Below are 18,648 nucleotides of genomic sequence, written 5' to 3'. Positions count from 1 at the left end.
CTCCGTGGATGCAGAACTAGCAGGTTCCGCGTATGGACAGGTTTTTACACAGACAAACCATGAGTGTTGAAACTGCAATAAGATGCACGATGCTGGCCTTCAACAAATAACTAGTTGATTTCTGCTCTCGGGACAGAATTATTTTGTGTGTGTGTGTGTGCACAGCACACTAGATGGATATAAAGTCGCTTACGAGTTCTTCTTGTTTTTCCTGTTCTTGTACTTCAGATTATTTTATATAGGTCGATTTGCTCAAGTAGCACGATTTACTTACTGTATGAATGTAGCCTACGTTCTAAACTTTTACAGAACTTGACAATTTGCCATTTAACCTTGTTTTGTTTTAATCAGTTTTATCTGCTTGTTGCTTTTTCCAACCAGCACATTTAAATGACCCTTGTTTGTTGCATTTTAAAAGATGGTTTTAAACGTTACCATGTAAATGTTTACTCAGAAGTTACCTTACATGTTAAAATGTTTCAGCCTTGGGGATTTTCTTTGTGTTATTAATTTTAGGCAACTTACAATAGACGTTTGTTTGTTTATTTATTTATTTATTTATTTAAATAAAATGGCCCTTCTGTGAAATGTTATTTGTTTTTGTCATTTGTGAATTTCTTGAAAAAGTTCTGTGAATTTTCCTTGGCCCTAAACATAAGGTCTTCATGTTTTACAGAGTACTGTAAGAGCAACGTACTGCACTGTGCTGACATCCCAGTTTTCTCTAGTGATCACTTTTTACTGTGCCATCCTTTGATGATAAAGGTCGCTCCTCGTGTTTGTTTTTTGTTAGACTGTTTTCAGTTTGCTCTCAGTTACATTGCATGCTGTAATTTCTGAAAAGCAAGCTGTTAATTTGGGGGATTTGGTTTGCTTATATAACAGGCACTTGTATATGAAGAAAAACCATGTTCGAATATGATGTTACATTTGTGTAAAATGCTGGATTTTGAATTGCAGGGGCTGAAGTAAATGCTACACTGTATGGTGAGAATGACTCGGTTGATGAAGTTCAGGGATTTCTCTTTGGAAAACTGAAGTAAGAACTCCTAATTATTGTGTTTACTGGCCAAAACATTTTGGGAGTGAAGGTCTGATTTGGAAATAATTTAACAGTTTGATTGTACTGTGTCTATCAATTATTTAATATATTTTGGTCTGAATATGGTTTACATCTTTCTTCCATGAAAACAGTCATTATGTATATTCATTAAAACATACCTAATTATGTAGAATAAAGCCGTAGTTTGTGAGACAAACGTGTAGTGAGGCTTTCATTTGTTGTTAACCTTAGAGCAGCATGTTGCAGAGGATCCATTTTATCTAGTATTGAGTATGGAGTGAAATCTGGTAACAGTAATACAAAATCAATGGTTTTCTTACATGCAATGAAGAGAAGGACATGCTTGAAAATGAGAAGGTAATCTCAGTGAGTTTCTACTGGTGACATTTAACTTCAGTGTTCAAACCTTTCTCTCTTGTTTAGGACTCTGTACTCCGATTTGCAGGAGCAACTCAAAGAATTAAGGAAGCACCTTGTGGAAAGTACCAATGAGATGGCGCCTTTGAAGGTCTGGCAGTTGCAAGGTATTTGCAACATGGGTTCAATATTTTTGTATCACAAAGTGTTCATGTCCAGTGTAATGGGCAGCATTTGTTGACTGCAGTGTCGGTTAACTGTAATGTCACAGGTTAATAATATAATAAATGCAATAATACCTCTTATTCCAGATCTTAGTTTCCAGACAGCAGCTCGAATCCTGACAGCTCCTTCAGCCGAAGCTCTGACAGTCATGAAGGATCTTAGCCAGAACTTCCCTAACAAGGCCAGGTAATGCAGGCAACTGGCTATGCTTTATTTAGTTGTAGTGATGCTTTTCTAAATATACTTTTTTTTTTTTTTTTTTTTTTGTGGTGTGTGGGTTTGCAAAGTTGTCACACCCCAAAAATCCATGGGGTTCATCCGTCTGATTTTGAATTTACACCAGGGTGTGGGGTTACTGACATACTTGTTGTATATTTGTGTATTTTGCCGAACCTTTTCATTTGCATTACAATTTTTTTTTATACATCTTAATCCTAAAAAGGAAAACATCTGCATTAACTGGAACTTTAACAATCGCTTTGTTGAGACCACTTTTTGTACTGGCTTGACCAAGTCATTTAGTTTGTACTTCACTGGATGAATTGTAACATGTAGCACAGCTGCTGAGAAGTTTAGTTCTGCCTTTGATACTGTATTGTTGCGTCTCTTTTGACATTTAAATATCAGAAGTTCTTGATGTGGTTATTTTTAATTTTTTAAATTTTTTTTTTTAACACATTTCATGTTTGAAAAATTGGTAGTTTTTCAACTTCATCTTCAGACAGAACATGGGCTGTTACAGTAGAATACAGCGATTTTCAAAGTGATTGCAAACGCCATTATAATGTACTTCAATAAAGCACACTTTAAGCCCACTCAAAGCACAAAGCTAGTGGGATATCATTATAAAACTATGGTAATAAAACAAAATGCACTTAATTAAAAGAACAAGAAAAATGAGCTGCCAATAGTCCTAATTAGCACTATACTTCACATGAACTTAATAGACTGAGAAGAAATTAGATTTCCATAAGTCTTTTGTTAACATTTTTCAAGAGGAACAAACTTTAATCGTTTTTTAATTCTTTTTATTTTCTATTCCAGGTCCATTACAAGAACTGTGGTAAATTCTGAGCTCAGGAAAGAAGTGGAAGAAAACCAGAAGGTAGGTGTTAAGGGGACATGTATCTGTCTTAACTTCTGTGAAGTGATCACGAACACCTAATCCAGTGACCTCTTAGCTGAGCCCAGCTGTATCTGTAAGCATCTCTACTCGCTGGCATATTGTGTTATATTGCTTACTGATACCTTAATTGACAGATTTGATATATGAGCAGTTCTACATGAACATTTACATCTACATTTTATAAGCAAATAGTTTTGAATGATCCAGTACACCAAGCTTTTCTAACTGTCCTCTTAAACTTTAAATGGAAAACAAGTTAATTAATCACAATTACAGATAGTTAAGCTTTGCTCAGTAATTAATATATCCAAATGACTGCTTCAATAATCCTTTAATTGAACACATTCTTAATTGAATTAAGCCTTTTAACGCGCTGATGTTCATATCATTAGGACACTGTGACATAACATAAGGACATTTGCAAATAACTCGGTTATAAAACAAAAGTAAAAGTTGTAGTATAAAGCAAATATCCATTTCATTTTAGTTATTTAGTTCTACATTACCACCAACAACTTTAGTCAAGTAAGCATCAAATCCAAACCTCAAATAAGAAGCTACATTTACAAAAAGGCAAGAAAGTGAAACAAGACGGGATGGATGGGGGGGGGGGGGGGGGGGTGAGCGAGCGTCTCGGGGAGCTTTACATAATGAGCAAAGGAAAAAGCAAATCACTAATTAGACTACAAAATCTGCAAAAAATAAAGTAACAAACAGGAAAAAAAAAAATCCCCAAAAAGCAATATACTACAATTTTAAGAATTTTAACTAAAAACCTGATCAAACAAAAATGTTTTCGTATGTGTTTTAAAAAGGGAAAGAGTGGATGCTTCTAATGTCCCTAGGTAGGGAGTTCCATAGTGTGGGTGCTAGATGGCTAAAAGAATGTGATTCATACATGGCAGTTGGAACAGGTGGTACACTAACTAGGTCAGCCTCCGCAACCTGTAGCACCTGACTAGGAGCATAACAGAGTATGAGATCAGAAAGATAGGAGGGTGCCAGACCATGTAAAGCTTTAAATGTAAGTAATAACATTTTGTAGTTTATTCTCTGAGTGACCGCTAACCAGTGAAGACTTGGCAAAACTGGGGCTATGGGACAAAATAAGGGTTTTGTGACTGTGGGACTTTACACGAGTCAACACTCTAGCTACTGAGTTTTGGACTAGCTGAAGCCTGGAAACAGCACATTTTGGAAGTCCAGCCAGAAGGGTGTTGCAATAATCAAGCCTAGAAGTAATGAAGGCATGAATCAAGGTATCCGCTGCAGACAGTTCCATATATGGGCAGACGCGTGCAGTATTTCTAAGATGGAAAAAAGAAGATTTACAAATAAATTTGATATGTGCATCAAAACATAATTCGAACAAAACTTTCAGATTTTTAGAGATGGGGCTAACAGTAAAGCAGCAATTTCCCCAAGGTCAAGTTTAACAGAGAGAGACATTTTTATGAGATCCAACACACATAACCTCAGTTTTGTTAACATTTAGTTGTAATTTTGACACATCCAGTTTTGACACTCTGACAGCACTGAACCCACCCCTGATAATTGGGGTTTTGTGGAAACATAAAGTTGAATGTCATCGGCGTACATATTAAAACTAAGCCCCCTATTTTATAGGAGTCTTCTAAGAGGTAACATAAATCAAAAACAGAATGGGGCCCAAAATAGAACCTTGGGGTACTCCAGAAGTCAAACCATAAGTTTGAGAGGAACAACCCTCAGGTGATACACAACCAGTAAGATAGGACCGAAACCAATTTAAGGTGGTACCAGAAATACAGGCTTCGTATTCCAGTCGTTGTAACAAGATGTGGTGATCTACAGTATCAAATTATGTGGACAAATCCAATAGAAGCAATATAGTACACACACCTGAGTCACAGTTTAACAAAAGATCATTTAAAACACAAACAACAGAGAAGATCTAAACCCTGACAAACTTCTCATAAAAGGAATTTGTAGCCAAATGTGCCTGCAGCTGCGAAGCAACCACCTGCTCCAGGACCTTCGACAGAAACGAAAAATTTGATATCAGGTGGAAATTTGAAAAAACATTACTATCAAGATTAGGTTTTTTTTAAGTAATGGTGTAATAATAGCTCATTTTAAAGTTTCTGGAACTTTTCCAGAAGATAAATATACAATAATATGTAATAAAGTAAATTCAATTTTGTCAAATTGAATCTTCAAATGAGCAGTAGGAAAAGGATCCAGAAGACATGGTAGCCTTCACAGACACAAACACATTGACAAGCATAACAGGTGTTGCAGGTAAAAAAAAAAAAAAATGGTAACGGAAAAGGAATGCAGAGTAAAATTTACAGGGGGTGACAACAATTTACTAATGGTTTAAAAAAGGACTGGAGTTGCCTTATTTTTCCAATATCATCACGGAAAATCTTCTAATTTTCTCAGCCCTTAAGGCCTTTCTGTATTTCTTCAGATACTCATGCCAGATCTCCTCATGTATTACTAAGTGGGATTTCTTCAAAACTTTTTCCAACGTATGAGTTTGAGATTTCATAGCCCTTAACTCATCTGTGAACCAAAGGGAATTTTTTGGAACTACAGCTTTACGGGTCTTAATATGAGCCAGGGCATCAGTTATTTTAGAAAGAGTGATTATAAGCATTTACACACCAGTCTAGATCAGAACTAGCAAAAGTTTTGAGACTGCATTACATTTTGAAGCGCTGTTGAAACAACTGCCGGATCCACTTCAAGAGGTGGTAGGAGATAGTCAGTTGCCCAACCTCAACAGTAGAAACTGAAATCTTAAAAAGTAACCAGAAATGATCGGAAAGACCCAAATCAGAGACTGAAAAATCAGAATAGACTGCGGGCAAAAAACAAATCTAGAGTATTTCCCTTATTTTGAGTGGGTACAGAAACAAACTGCATAAAATCTAATGATGATAATAGAGTTCAATGGAAGACATTGGTAGGGAAGGTAAATTAAGATCACCTATAATGAGAACACATTCATTTGAGAGACATAAAAAAGAAAGTAAAGCAGAAAACTCATTTAGGAAGAGAAGATTTAGTTCAGAGTCGATAAACTGTAACAATCTATAGTGTGCAGAATGAAACATTGTAATATACTCAAAAGAATTAAAAGTATCTGGCTGGTTCAATCAAGAAAGTTTGGACTGATTTTAAAATAACTGCTACACCTCCTCCACGGCGTTGAACACAATGTTTCTGAAAACATATGTAACCGGGAGGAGATGCTTCAACCAATGGGGATAAATCGTTTTCAGTGAGCCAGGTCTCTGTAAGCCCAAGAATATCAATGTGTTTATCAATGTTTGTCATGTACAAAGAGAGCCTTATTTAAAAGGGAGCGTACATTCAAACAAGCAACAGATATATTGGGCAAAGATTTGGAAGCGGATGTAACTGAGACAAACAAGGAATATAAACTACATTTGAGTGAGTAACCCCTGTGGTGTCAAAACAAACAGTATGCTTGCGTTTATTCTTGGACTTCACTGTCTGTATGTTAAAAGCACATATCTAGGGCCACGATGGGTGCTGTGGTTCCTGTTTAGCAAATCCAGTGCTTTACAAAGTTTAAAAACTTTGTCTTCTGCACTGCCCCCCTCCATAGAAAAAGGAGACTGCACAAGGAATAGCATCTGCAAACAGACATTAAAAAACAATTACACAAACCAAACAGAACAGGGCAAATATATGTGGTAATAAAATCAACTTAAATGAAAATCAGGCATTTTCTGAAATTTGTAAAAGATAACATAAAAACAGAGAGAGAAGCTGCAGCCACATTGTGCTCTGCATCTCACCGGAATAGCCATTTTCTGTGGTTATAAAATTAACTGCAAAAACAATTTTACATACAGTCCTTCAGACTGTTTCCAAGACACGGACAAGCTCAGTACTTGTCGCGCTGCGCTTGCTTGCACAGGTGTTCTTAAATCTCTGCCAACTCTCGCGAGGTCTCAGCTGCCACCAGAGTTCGTTGACTTTGACACAAATCACAGTGTGTAAGCTGTTCAGTTTGAAGTAAAACACAGAACAATAACAAGTCTATTGAGCACATGAGCCATTCTTGTAAGCCACACCCTTAAGAATCATTACTTAAACACGTATTCTTTTAGTATGGTAATGGTTGGGAGCTATACTTTACAGTGGCCATTAGAGACAGTAAACTATTCATATGCTAATTTGCTTACAATGTAGTGTAGATAGTATTCCTTAGGTACTAATACCATTGCAATCACAGCATCTGGATTTTTTTCCACAGGTTAGGAAACTTAATAACCCCCCCAAGGTAGCTGCTGTAATTTTTTTACATTCAGCATCTGCTGTTGAAAAAGTAATTTTGAAGTGGACTAAATGTTCGAAGTGTAATGCAAATGTAGTTTGCTGAACTGATATATAACGTAAAAAGGAAAGCAGAAAAATAAATAAAATCTATCCAAAATGCGGATCTAAAAGTCCATTGTCTGCTAAAATGCCACGTATTTTAGATCAGTAAATTATATTTTTTTCCCTCTTTGAATGTGCACTGGTATTTTAGCTGCAGTATGTGGAAATTAATTACATTTCACATGACTCTGTGATGTTCTCCTTATTGACCTACTAAAAGTAAAGCATAGTGAAAGCATGGTATGTCATAAGTAAGCATTCTAAAGTCCAGAGAGATTTGGTAAAGCATTAAAAAAAAGGCAAACTATAGTAGATGCACAGTATAACCCATGAAAGAATTGCAAAATGACCCTGTTCAGCATTTATAAGGGTGCTTATGGTGGTTTCCTCAGTTTCTGTCTGCATTGACCAAAACCTCAGCCATTGTCTGTTTGACTTCCTTTAGGTATTTTAACATCTTCAGTAACAAAAAAAAAAATGCAACTTGGATTGGCATAAAATTAATCTCAGAGTAATCAATTACGACAACAATAACAAAGACTCAACGGATGAAGAGGTTAATTAATTAGCCAAGTATTGCATTGTGATGCGTGGTCCTAACTGCACATTTACCTTTTTCTCATTTAGTACTTCAAGGGAACTTTAGGCCTACAGCCTGGGGACTCTGCACTTTTCATCAATGGCCTTCACATTGACTTGGATATACAAGATATTTTCAGGTATTTACTCCCATTAATATGTGAAATGCTCAATTTGATTGTCATGCCACTGTAACACACATATTATTGATTAATGTCCTGAACAGCTGCTATCCCAGCCATCCATGGTGACTCTATCTTAACAATGTTCTGTCAGTTGTTGTGCTTTTTTTATTTTTTTATTTAAATTGATATAAGCAAATATATAACCAACAGTACACTGTTTTGTGTGTGTATGTATGTATGTGTGTGTGTATATATATATATATATATATATATTTTTTTTTTTAGCTTGACGGCATGAACAACTATTGTTGTTTATATTCAAATCCATTATTTATTCTTATCTACCCCCAAGTCACCAACACTGTTACCATTTTCTATAATTAACGAAGAATATTTGTTCCTGAGGCAATCTCACCGCCCAGGAACAACCTGTTCTTTGAGTATGCTTCTGTTGCTGTTACAGTTAGTAGAGGTGATTTTTTTATAAAAGTCAGGAGGTGTTCATTAATGCAACATCAGTTAACAGGGATGCTATAAAATGTGTTTCATTCACTTTATTTACATATTTATATCTTTTCAATAGGTGATCTCAGGTTGACAAGAGAACATTAGCTCTCCTTTTAATGAAAAACTTCCTTTCCACGTACATGTTATGATTTTAGTTTAATAATAGAAGCTTAAAGGTCTAATTTTGTGTGATGCATTAGGCAGCTTTTAATGAGCACTCGCTACAGTTAACAAAAGAAAATTCTTCTGCCGACAGTGTGTTTGATACCCTGCGGAATGAGGCCCGCGTAATGGAGGGACTGCGCAGTCTGCTGATAGATACTTCTGTCATTCACGATATCTTGAAGCTGAACGTGCAGCCGTCAGACTCGGACTATGCTGTGGATATCAGGAACCCTGCCATCTATGTGAGTTCTTTTATTTAATAGTATTATTTTCAAAAAATGTTTAGTGTTTTTACACTCATGGCTCTAATTGTATATTTACAGCTGTGGCAGGGGATAAATGTTTCTGCTACACTTATTTTTCCATGCAAACAAAAAAGAACTTCTCACTCCCTGTAACTATCTGGTGTTTTATAAGAGAATGAAAGTCAACAAGAAAGACAAGGTTAGCTGTGTTCCTGAAAGAGAACACTGAATGAGTATCTGTTATATTGAAAGTGAAGAGACTAAGTGGCTGTCCACTTTGTTCAGAGTGAAAAGGGTGCTGCTGTTGAACTTGCCCTTGGAGTACATTGCTCACCTGATTTAAAATGGTGTGTGTGTGTGCGGTTATTTCTTTCAGTGGATCAATAACCTTGAGACGGACAGCAGGTATGATTCATGGCCCTCCAGTGTGCAGGAGCTCCTCCGACCTACATTCCCTGGAGTCATCCGACAGATCAGGAAGAACTTCCACCATTTTGTAAGCACATAAGCAAAGAATGTTGGTTTAATTTCCTAAGTGTTCAAAATTTAACATATTTATAGTGTTAGTAATCATTCAGAACAAGAAGCACACCAACATGGGGGAAAAAAACATTTTTTAGCTGGCAAAAGTGGAAATTTAGCGGTCACTTAAAATGGGGCATATGTAAAGAATGGTTTTCATCTGCCGTTCTGAAACCGCTGTCAAATTAGCACTTAGGAGTCATTATTCCATTTAAATGATATTGAAATGTATTCAAGTGAAATAATGAAAGGCAGTTTGATCCCATCAGATTCTATAGTGGGGACTCCACCTTCACCCCCAAATAAAAAATGTGTTTCTATCAAAATGCTTTTCATAATCATAGTAACCCCTCTCTAAACTGGACATGTTTGTCCAACATAAGGAGGTGTCGGGTTTAAAAAAATACAATACAAATTGCACACATTTTTGTAGTGCTCGATGTATTTTAAATGTATACATCATTGTGCTGAAATAACACTAATGTGTTTTCAGTAGGCTACACATTACATTATGAAAAAATATATATCTGTGCAGTACGCCTATACAGTGCATTAGTGAAATCAAATGAGTACCTAGCTCTTTTTACTTTAGCCTATAGGCTACTGGTAGCACACTGTAAACCGTGTTGCTGCATTATACACGTTGGTGTGCAATGCAAAATAAAATATTATTTTAAATTGAAACTAAATTATTTTAGCATTTTTTTTATTTTAATTATTATTATTATTTTTTAACTTGGCCTATTCAGTAGCCTACACATTTAACACAAAGTAGATCATGGTGCCTATTGACAAGTTACGGTACTTGCAGGAGGGCACTCGGTTCTTGTTGATACGAATTGCAAGGGACCAGCAACAAATTTTGCATTGTACCACTAATTTGTATTCTCATGAGTAGCATGTAAGCCAAATGTATACTGCCAGTGGTGCAGTGCTAAATTGTGCACAATTAGGTGTTAGTGGCACATGCTCCCAGCACATTGGGGAAACCAGAAATGTCATAGAAATTTGTTTTCAAGGCTTGTAAATATACCCTGCTTTTAGGGGAAAATAGGTATTTGGGTGTTCGCCTCAAAAATGCATTGAGCACAGCTGGCAACACACAAGAAAAAGCGGACTGGTAAATGCCAGCAACAGATGCCAGAGTCTCCTGAAAGGAGCCAGAGGCAAGATAATGCAGGGCGGACAATAGCTTGACCACTGCAGGGATAGCATGGATTCCCTGGGCGACAGGCTCCAGGTCATCTTTTTAAATCAGACAGCAGCTCAAGAATTATCTGGCTGCCGCGCCTGTACCTGTGTTTAATTTGGTCTTCATTTAAGTCGAAGAAGGTAATTGCGGTACGAAGTACCCTTTCTCTTCTCATCCTACAAATCACTTGTTCTTGCTGAAGATGATGACTCCTTGCTGCAATCACAGCAGCTGTGGTTAGGGGATAGTGCTTTTCATGCTGCCTTTTAAAGGTTTGCTAATTACTGTTTAAAACATGCTTTCAAAAGTTCTTAACAAATTGATGCAATTGTAAATGTTGCAATTGCCAGCAGCTTTAGTACATCGCATTATAATATTAGAGAACCTTCATTTGCACTATCTCCATCCCATTTTTGCAAATATATGCTGGAATGCCCGTAATTACATATTCATCTAAGGCTGAACCATAAAAAAAAAATGAATTCTTCTGCATTTCCTGAAAAGTCGCTGATAGCATTGTGCTTGTTGGTACATTTCATCCTAGACTTCGTACTAATTTGGGACTATTGAGACCACCGCAACACCTTTAGTACATCTACCCCCAAGTCACCAACAGTGTTACCATTTTCTATAATTAATGAAGAACGTTATTGCAAATATCTTTTGTCTTGTGTCAATTTAAAGTGTGAACAAGCACCCTTGATACTCAAACTTCTGTTTGTTCCTGAGGCAATCTCACCGCCCAGGAACAACCTGTTCTTTGAGTATGCTTCTATTGCTGTTATAGTTAGTAGAGATGATTTTTTTATAAAAGTCAGGAGGTGTTCATTAATGCAACATCAGTTAACAGGGGTGCTATAAAATGTGTTTCATTCACTTTATTTACATATTTAAATTGTACTAATACATTTTAATGTTGCATATTTTATAAACCGTTCTGCAAACCCCCTAGTAAAATAAGAAAAGGAATCGCACCAGTGTAACTCTGTTATGTTTATTTCAGGTAATTATAGTTGACCCCACAGACGAGAGCACTGCTGAGTTGATAAATGTTGCTGAAATGTTCTTTAGCAATCACATTCCATTAAGGTAAGCCCATCAGCTAAGTAATTTCATTTATGCAAACTGTTGAATTGTTTCTTTGAAGTGGCAACTGAGATATACAGGTAGTGGACACAAATATGGAAACACCTGGGTAAATGAGAGACACCAAGTATATTGAAAGAAAGGGCTTCCACACAGGCGTGGCTCATCCATTAATTAAGCAAATAACATGTACAGTATGTCATGTATAAAAATGCTGGACAGGCCTGGTTGCCTATAATTATGGCTAGCATGGCTGCAAGAGGAGACCTGTGACTGAAAGAGGGGTGATTTGTTGGGGCGCGTTTGGCAGGAGCTTCAGTGACCAAGACGGTTCAACTTGCTGATGTTTCACGAGCAGCGATGTTTAAGGTGATGTCAGCATGGAATTTTGAGGGAAAGACATCATCAGCAAAGGGCAACAGTGGGCGGAAGTCCATACTCTAGGATTGTGATATCCGTGCATTAATTCGAAGTGCAAGGCAAAACAGGCGAGCAACTGCAGATCAATTGACTGCATATTTCAACCTGGGGTGTGAACAGCCAGTTTCATCAAAAACGGTCCGCCGAGAACTCCACAGAGCGGGATACCATAGCCTGGTTGCAGTGCTCAAACTGCTCATCACACCTGACAATGCAAGTTTGCGAGTCCAATGGTGTAAATAGCACAGGCAATGGACTACCGAGCAGTGGAGAAATGTGATATGGTCAGGTGAATCATCCTTCACCATGTTCTCGACAAATGTATGAGTGCACGTGTGGTGCCAACCTAAAGAACTCTACAGCCCTTGGTGTCTGGTTCCAACAGTGAAGGGTTCTGGTGGTTCCTTAATGTTGTTGGGCGCATTTTCCTGGCATGGTTTGGGTGCATTCATTTCCTTAGAAGGCAAGGTCAATGGTAAGCGCTACTTAATGGTACTGAGTTATCATCTTCACCCCATGTTGCAGCATTTCTTTCCTGCCGGGGTGGGTGTGGTGTCTTCCAGGATGACAATGCCCCCATCCACAGAGAACGTGTGGTCGCCCAGTGGTTTGATGAGCATGACTCTGATGTTATCCATATGTCATGACCTTCTCAGTCACCAGATCTGAACCCAGTCGAGCATTTGTGGGATATTTACTAGTGGAAGAATGGTGCCACATCCCTCCTGCAGAATTCCAGAGGCTGGTGCCACGGTGCATACTGGCTGCACGTGGTGGCCAATGTCCTATTAAGTGATTTTACATTGGTGTTTCCATTTTTTTGTCCACTATCTGTATATTTCATTGTTTGTTTGCTTTTTTTTTTTTTTTTTTGAAGTAGTATCTTTCAAAATAAGTATTACAAACAAACTAAGCATTGTAAGTAGTTGCATTCAAACTTAAAAATAAAGCAAACTATGTACTCTTGTTTTTTTTTTTTTGCTTTTTATTTTAAAGGCAAAATATATTTAATCATAATCCTGGTAAAAGGCAAAAAAAACAAAACATGTTTCTTAAAAGTGTTTGTTCTGCCATAGTAGGGGGTAGGGATTCTTTTTGTTCTGCATCTGGTCCTGCCATTCAGAATCGTCTTGCTGAGAAGTGTTACTACAATGATTAGGTTCCAACGATTAGCTAACTTCCTCCATAGTTACCTGGCATCAAATAAGTCATCAGTTGAATACCTACAGGCTCAAAAAGTACTTCTAACAACCAGGGCTCAGAAGAAATTTACCTTTCTCCCCAACTTTGACTAGATTTTGTTAGACCAGGTCTCAAAAATTATAAACGTAAGCAACAGCTTTTTGAAATTGCATTATAATTAATAGTTTAAATGTTTAGATTTCTACTAAAGTCATTGCCTCTGATTTGTGTTTGTTGTTATTATTTTTTTTTCTATTAACCAGGATTGGTCTGGTGTTTGTGGTTGACGACTCTGAAGATATTGATGGACTCCAGGATGCCGGAGTTGCTTTACTCAGAGCTTTTAATTATATATCCGAAGAAATGGGCAATCAACAGGCCTTCCAGGCTGTAACAGCTGTACGTAACTATTGTTAATATCAGGGGGCATGAAGTCCACCAGTAGGGAACCTAGTCACTCATTCAGTAAATGGACCACCATGCGGAAGTGAGACGTGCGCTCAGGAGCTTGCTGGTTTGAAATCATGGCCATGTTGAGTTGTCAATATTGGCTGGGAGTCTACAAGGAGCTCTGCATTGGTCTTTGAACTCTGTTGGGTGGTGGAAAAAAGTCTTCAGGTCAGTTCATCACATCCCTCTTCAGCAACCCGTACTGTCCATGAGCTCTTAACCTGGGGGTTGAGTTGCCTGTTGATCATCACTTCTGCTGGTTACATTTTAGCATTTCAATTTGGATGGTAAAGGGGTTAAAATTGATAAACAGTTGATCCACCGTTGCTTAAAATTAAATTACATTTTTGATATCATAACCTTTTTAAAGTGGAAATGATAGCATGGAGCAAAAAATAAATAAAAATACAAGCTGCAGCAAGAACAGTCAGAAAACCTTTAATGCTCTTAAATTACATTAAAAGAAAAGCATAACACAGTGCTTCTGTACAGCGAATATTCCTGACTCTTTGTTTTCAGCGGTTCCCCACAGGGCATGTCACTTTCGATTTTCATCAAATTCTGTCTAATCTGATTTATTGTTTTGCTTGGCAGATGTACAACAAGGTTCGGACTGGAGAGAAGCTGAAAGTGGAGAATGTAATTAGTGTTCTGGAGAAGAAGTATCCCTACGTGGAAGTGAGCAGCATTCTAGGAGCTGATTCAGAATATGACAAAAACAGAAAGGTAAATAAATTGCCACATATTAATAGCAAACACCCCACACTATCGGAAAAAAATAACATTTCAGACAATGTGGGCAAATACACAGGAGATTGAAATAAATAAATAAAATGTGACCTGTTCTCAATAAAAGCTATTCAATTTAGAAAAGAACCAATGCCTCTTCCTATTGCTTCACTGTATACTTGCAGTATAACAGAAGCTGATATTGTGTTTATATAACTGCATTGAAGTCAAAATACCATTTTATGTCAACCGAAAGTGTTTTACAATTTGTACTTATTTGAATAATGTGGCTTTGTTATACAGCTGACCTTCTGTCTTCTGTTATAAGTGCAAGTTACAGGATAACCTCCTACTTCAAGACAAAGGTCAACAACTGTACGTAACTTCATGTGGGATTTATATTTTTAAAATTGTGAAAAGCATCTGTCATTGATTTTGCCATAGGAAAAAAAAATGTGCACAAGACAATTCTGGCATAATGAGATGCACAAGAATGCTCATTTAATGTGGCACAGACATTGGCTAATATTCATCAGTGTTTATAAATCAGTACCTAAACACAGATGAAGGCATTTTCCTTGGTGGTGTTTACCTCTGATTTTGTGATCTGAATGTTTGAAGTTCGGGATGAGTGATTTGGTCAATGTGAGTGTTCTGCTTGTTATTGTTTTCAGGAGGGAAGGAGTTACTATGAACAGACTGGTGTGGGCCCTCTCCCTGTGGCACTATACAATGGGATGCCCTACCAGCGAGAGCAGCTCGATGCTGATGAGCTGGAAACTGTGACTATGCACAAGATCCTGGAAACCACAAGCTTCTACCAGAGAGCTGTCTATCTGGTTAGTAGAGCACTGTCAGTAGAGAATACATTATACCGCTGCACAGAAGTTACCTCCAGTTCAGATTTCACTTCTTAGCCTTGCTCATTTGCCACATTTTCTTTTCTGGCATGATATTTACTCATCACCAAGTAACATTAAAGAAAGACTGCCCTAGGATGACTTAAGCTAAGGGTTCTTGCCTAACACACCAGTGTGACTAGCAAATCTTTATGCTCATAGATCAACTAATAAATCTATTAATAGCAACTATTTGGGGCGATTTCGGGCAACAGTTTGCTATAAAAAGCTGTGACTGTGCCTGATTCGTTCCCCCACCATTCCTACAAGGTCATTAGCCCCACAGGCTTTCACAGAAGTTGATATCCAAACAAGAAAACATAAAACTATGTGCACTGCAAGCTTGTACACAAGTCTGCAATGTTTTAAAAAGATAAAACTGCAGTGTCAGCCAACTAGAATTTGATTACTTACTGTCTGGTTACTACATTTGGCCAGAGTATAGTTTCTTTTTACTGCAGGGACACAGCTCACTTGGAAACCTCCTCGCCGCTTTAATTTTATAAGGCTAAACAGTTACAGGTGTACTACTGCTGCACGAAGTAGGAGGTTATTTTAACAATGTATTATGAATTCCATAAAAACTGCCCCTTTTAATGTTACAACAGTCTGAGTAAGAAATGACTTGTTGAACCACCAATATAGATTTAATACGTTTTTGGTTTATATTTTCACAGTTGTGGTTTTTATGCTTTTAGATATCATGAGAAATATTTTGCAAAGGAGCTAAAGCATTTACAGTCAAGTTATAATCTTGCAATATCTCATAAAAAACATTGTACTGATTTTGTAGTGTGAATATTAGGCAGAAAAGTAACATCTTGAGATTTTGTTGATTTACTCCAGGCTCAACTGAACTAAATTGTAGGTAATATTCCTGTGTTCTCTTCCAGGGTGAACTCACAACTGATCAAGATGTTGTTGACTTTGTAATGAACCAGCCCAATGTTGTACCAAGAATAAACTCGAGGATTCTTTCGACTACCAGGCAGTACATTGATTTTTCAAAAATAAGTAAGTCATCAATTAGGCAAGTAGGCCAACATTTTGGATAATTTCTTCAACACTTTACTGATGGCACTAGCCAAAATATTTGTCTTGTTGACTTGGGGGTTTGATTTGATCAATTTATACCACTCTGGGAGAAGCCAGCGAGGAATTTATCAGTGCATTTTTACAGCAATTGTGAAACGAAACAGTCCAAGAGGTTTACCCAGACTGTAAAATGCTGCAGTAAAATCTGACACTGGTTTAGTTTGATCAAATCATCCTCTTGGTTTCTTATACTTTTGCTTTACATTTTTTATTGAGTTCTATGAAGTTGTGGATAAACATTGAGATCAAGCAATGTATACAACAGCGATTTGATTTGAAATTTTAACTTCAGCTTTTTTTTTTTGTTCTGGATATCTGCCAAACCAAAGAGTAATTCACAAACTTGTTACTTCTTGGAATTCTGTTATGCTGTTCTACACATGCCCTTCAGGGGAAAAAAGGTTTATCTGTTGCATTTGGAAACAGGTTAACAGGAAAAAGAAATAGATACATTGTTAGCCCTTTCATTTTTGTTTGTTTTTACAGACAACTACTTTGTGGATGATTATGCAAGGTTTACTTTTCTTGATGCCAGAGAGAAGACTGCTGCAGTGGCCAACAGCATGAACTACTTGACTAAGAAAGGTAAAAAGCATGGTACTTGGTAGGGGTGCAGTGATACACTAATGTAATAATGCAATACATTTCATGCACGCTAAGATCAAATGGTTATTTTATGATGGGCTATTTTGTTAAAAAAATAAATGAGATGGGGACAGTATTTATTCATACCCACTACAAAACACACTTATTCTCCATTCAAGAACTATTTGGTGACAGTGACCTATGCTGTGCTTTTGGTCCTGTGTCGCAATGCAAATGATACATAACTTCATTACCCTACTGTCACGTAAGGAAAGTATCTCAATTTCTCGATTCACAATCAACTGTTACTCCCCTAACTCCTGGTCTATCAGCTTATCGATTTTCCTGGGAGCTGCTATGGGATCTAAAATATGAATCTGTCTTTATTTCACAATATATTTTGCACATCAATAAAATACTGTCACCTTATCAGCGAATCAAAATAATTTGTGAATTATTGAATTGTGAACTAAGAGGAGCAGTGTACTATACAAACTGTCATTCGTTGATTTTGCTTGTTGTCATCATAACATTTTATAATCCCTTGTATTCTCATTGCTTTATGAAGCTTCTAAATGCAAGAACACTTCTGTAATTGCAATGCATCTTTTAAGCTTATAACGATAATAATCAAATTATTTATCGATTGGGACCCCACGATAACAAATAGATAATATTTTAATGAAATCAAATATTCCATGAAATTAAAAATGTTCATTTTGGACACTCAAAATGTTCACTCGCGTAACAGTATCAGTTGAGATCTCCTAGGATACTAAACCTGCGCCGTATTCCCATATCTACCATGTCGGCCCAAGAGACTTTTTCGACCTGAAAAAAGAAACAAGGACCAGGGGTCACAAATAGAGATTAGAAAAAGGGGCATTCAAAACAGAAAATAGGAGGCTCTTTTTTACACAGAGAATTGTGAGGGTCTGGAACCAACTCCCCAGTAATGTTTTTGAAGCTGACACCCCTGAATCCTTCAAGAAGCTGCTTGATGAGACTCTGGGATCAGTAAGCTACTAACAACCAAACGAGGAAGATAGGCCGAATGGCCTCCTCCTCGTTTGTAAACTTTCTTATGTTCTTAATCAGTACGGAGAGTCCAGAGTGGTTGTTGGCTGCTGTTAAGTGTCAATCAATAAATCCTGTCTTTTTTAAATTGAAACAAGCTTATAATCACATCAGGAACCTCGACCGATACACATAACTTAATTGGATTTAAGTGCAGGGTAAAAGTACACAAAATAGACTGTTTTCTCGATGAAGAATGAATTTCACGATCCATGTCATGTTAATCACGGTTGTGCAATAGGTAGGGCCTTTGTAATGTAAATTGTAAGTGAATCCACGTGGGCGAAACACTTCTATGAGCACTCCAGTATGAGACACGTCTTTGGCTGCGACGTGGTATGTAGATTGATTAGGCCTATACATGTATGAGAGTCTACATATCTTGGTTGTGATGTTGGCAGTAAGTCAGTCAATAATAAATCCACATACATGTGAGAAATATATATTATACGTGTTCAAGTATGGAGACGCAGTATAATTATATTATTATTAACCGAAGTTGTCACTGTCGAAAGTTCCAGGAAAGGGGTAGGCTACCTCTAGTGTACAGGTTGAAAAAATGACGATATAGTTGTATTGACTGAAGTTAATGCAAATCTAAGTGGCTATGCAAAGTCATGT

The 18,648-nt window shown here is 37.1% G+C and overlaps 1 protein-coding gene across 2 annotated transcripts in view; it reads left to right on the top strand.

Annotated features, from left to right (window-relative positions):
- Window positions 1–18,648, top strand: part of LOC121322958 (UDP-glucose:glycoprotein glucosyltransferase 1-like) — a 47,277-nt gene that overhangs the window by 8,626 nt on the left and 20,003 nt on the right. For both annotated transcript variants that reach the window (XM_041263616.1, XM_041263615.1), the window contains exons 8-20: window positions 961–1,039; window positions 1,487–1,587; window positions 1,732–1,831; window positions 2,690–2,750; window positions 7,797–7,888; window positions 8,637–8,787; window positions 9,167–9,286; window positions 11,508–11,593; window positions 13,456–13,591; window positions 14,237–14,368; window positions 15,046–15,210; window positions 16,164–16,284; window positions 16,852–16,950. In XM_041263616.1, the coding sequence (XP_041119550.1) occupies window positions 961–1,039; window positions 1,487–1,587; window positions 1,732–1,831; window positions 2,690–2,750; window positions 7,797–7,888; window positions 8,637–8,787; window positions 9,167–9,286; window positions 11,508–11,593; window positions 13,456–13,591; window positions 14,237–14,368; window positions 15,046–15,210; window positions 16,164–16,284; window positions 16,852–16,950 (1,443 nt within the window). The remainder of the gene's footprint in view (window positions 1–960; window positions 1,040–1,486; window positions 1,588–1,731; window positions 1,832–2,689; window positions 2,751–7,796; window positions 7,889–8,636; window positions 8,788–9,166; window positions 9,287–11,507; window positions 11,594–13,455; window positions 13,592–14,236; window positions 14,369–15,045; window positions 15,211–16,163; window positions 16,285–16,851; window positions 16,951–18,648) is intronic.

Source organism: Polyodon spathula, chromosome 11 (assembly GCF_017654505.1).
Source record: "Polyodon spathula isolate WHYD16114869_AA chromosome 11, ASM1765450v1, whole genome shotgun sequence".
Taxonomy (NCBI): domain Eukaryota; kingdom Metazoa; phylum Chordata; class Actinopteri; order Acipenseriformes; family Polyodontidae; genus Polyodon; species Polyodon spathula.
This window is presented reverse-complemented; position numbering and strand designations above follow the sequence as displayed.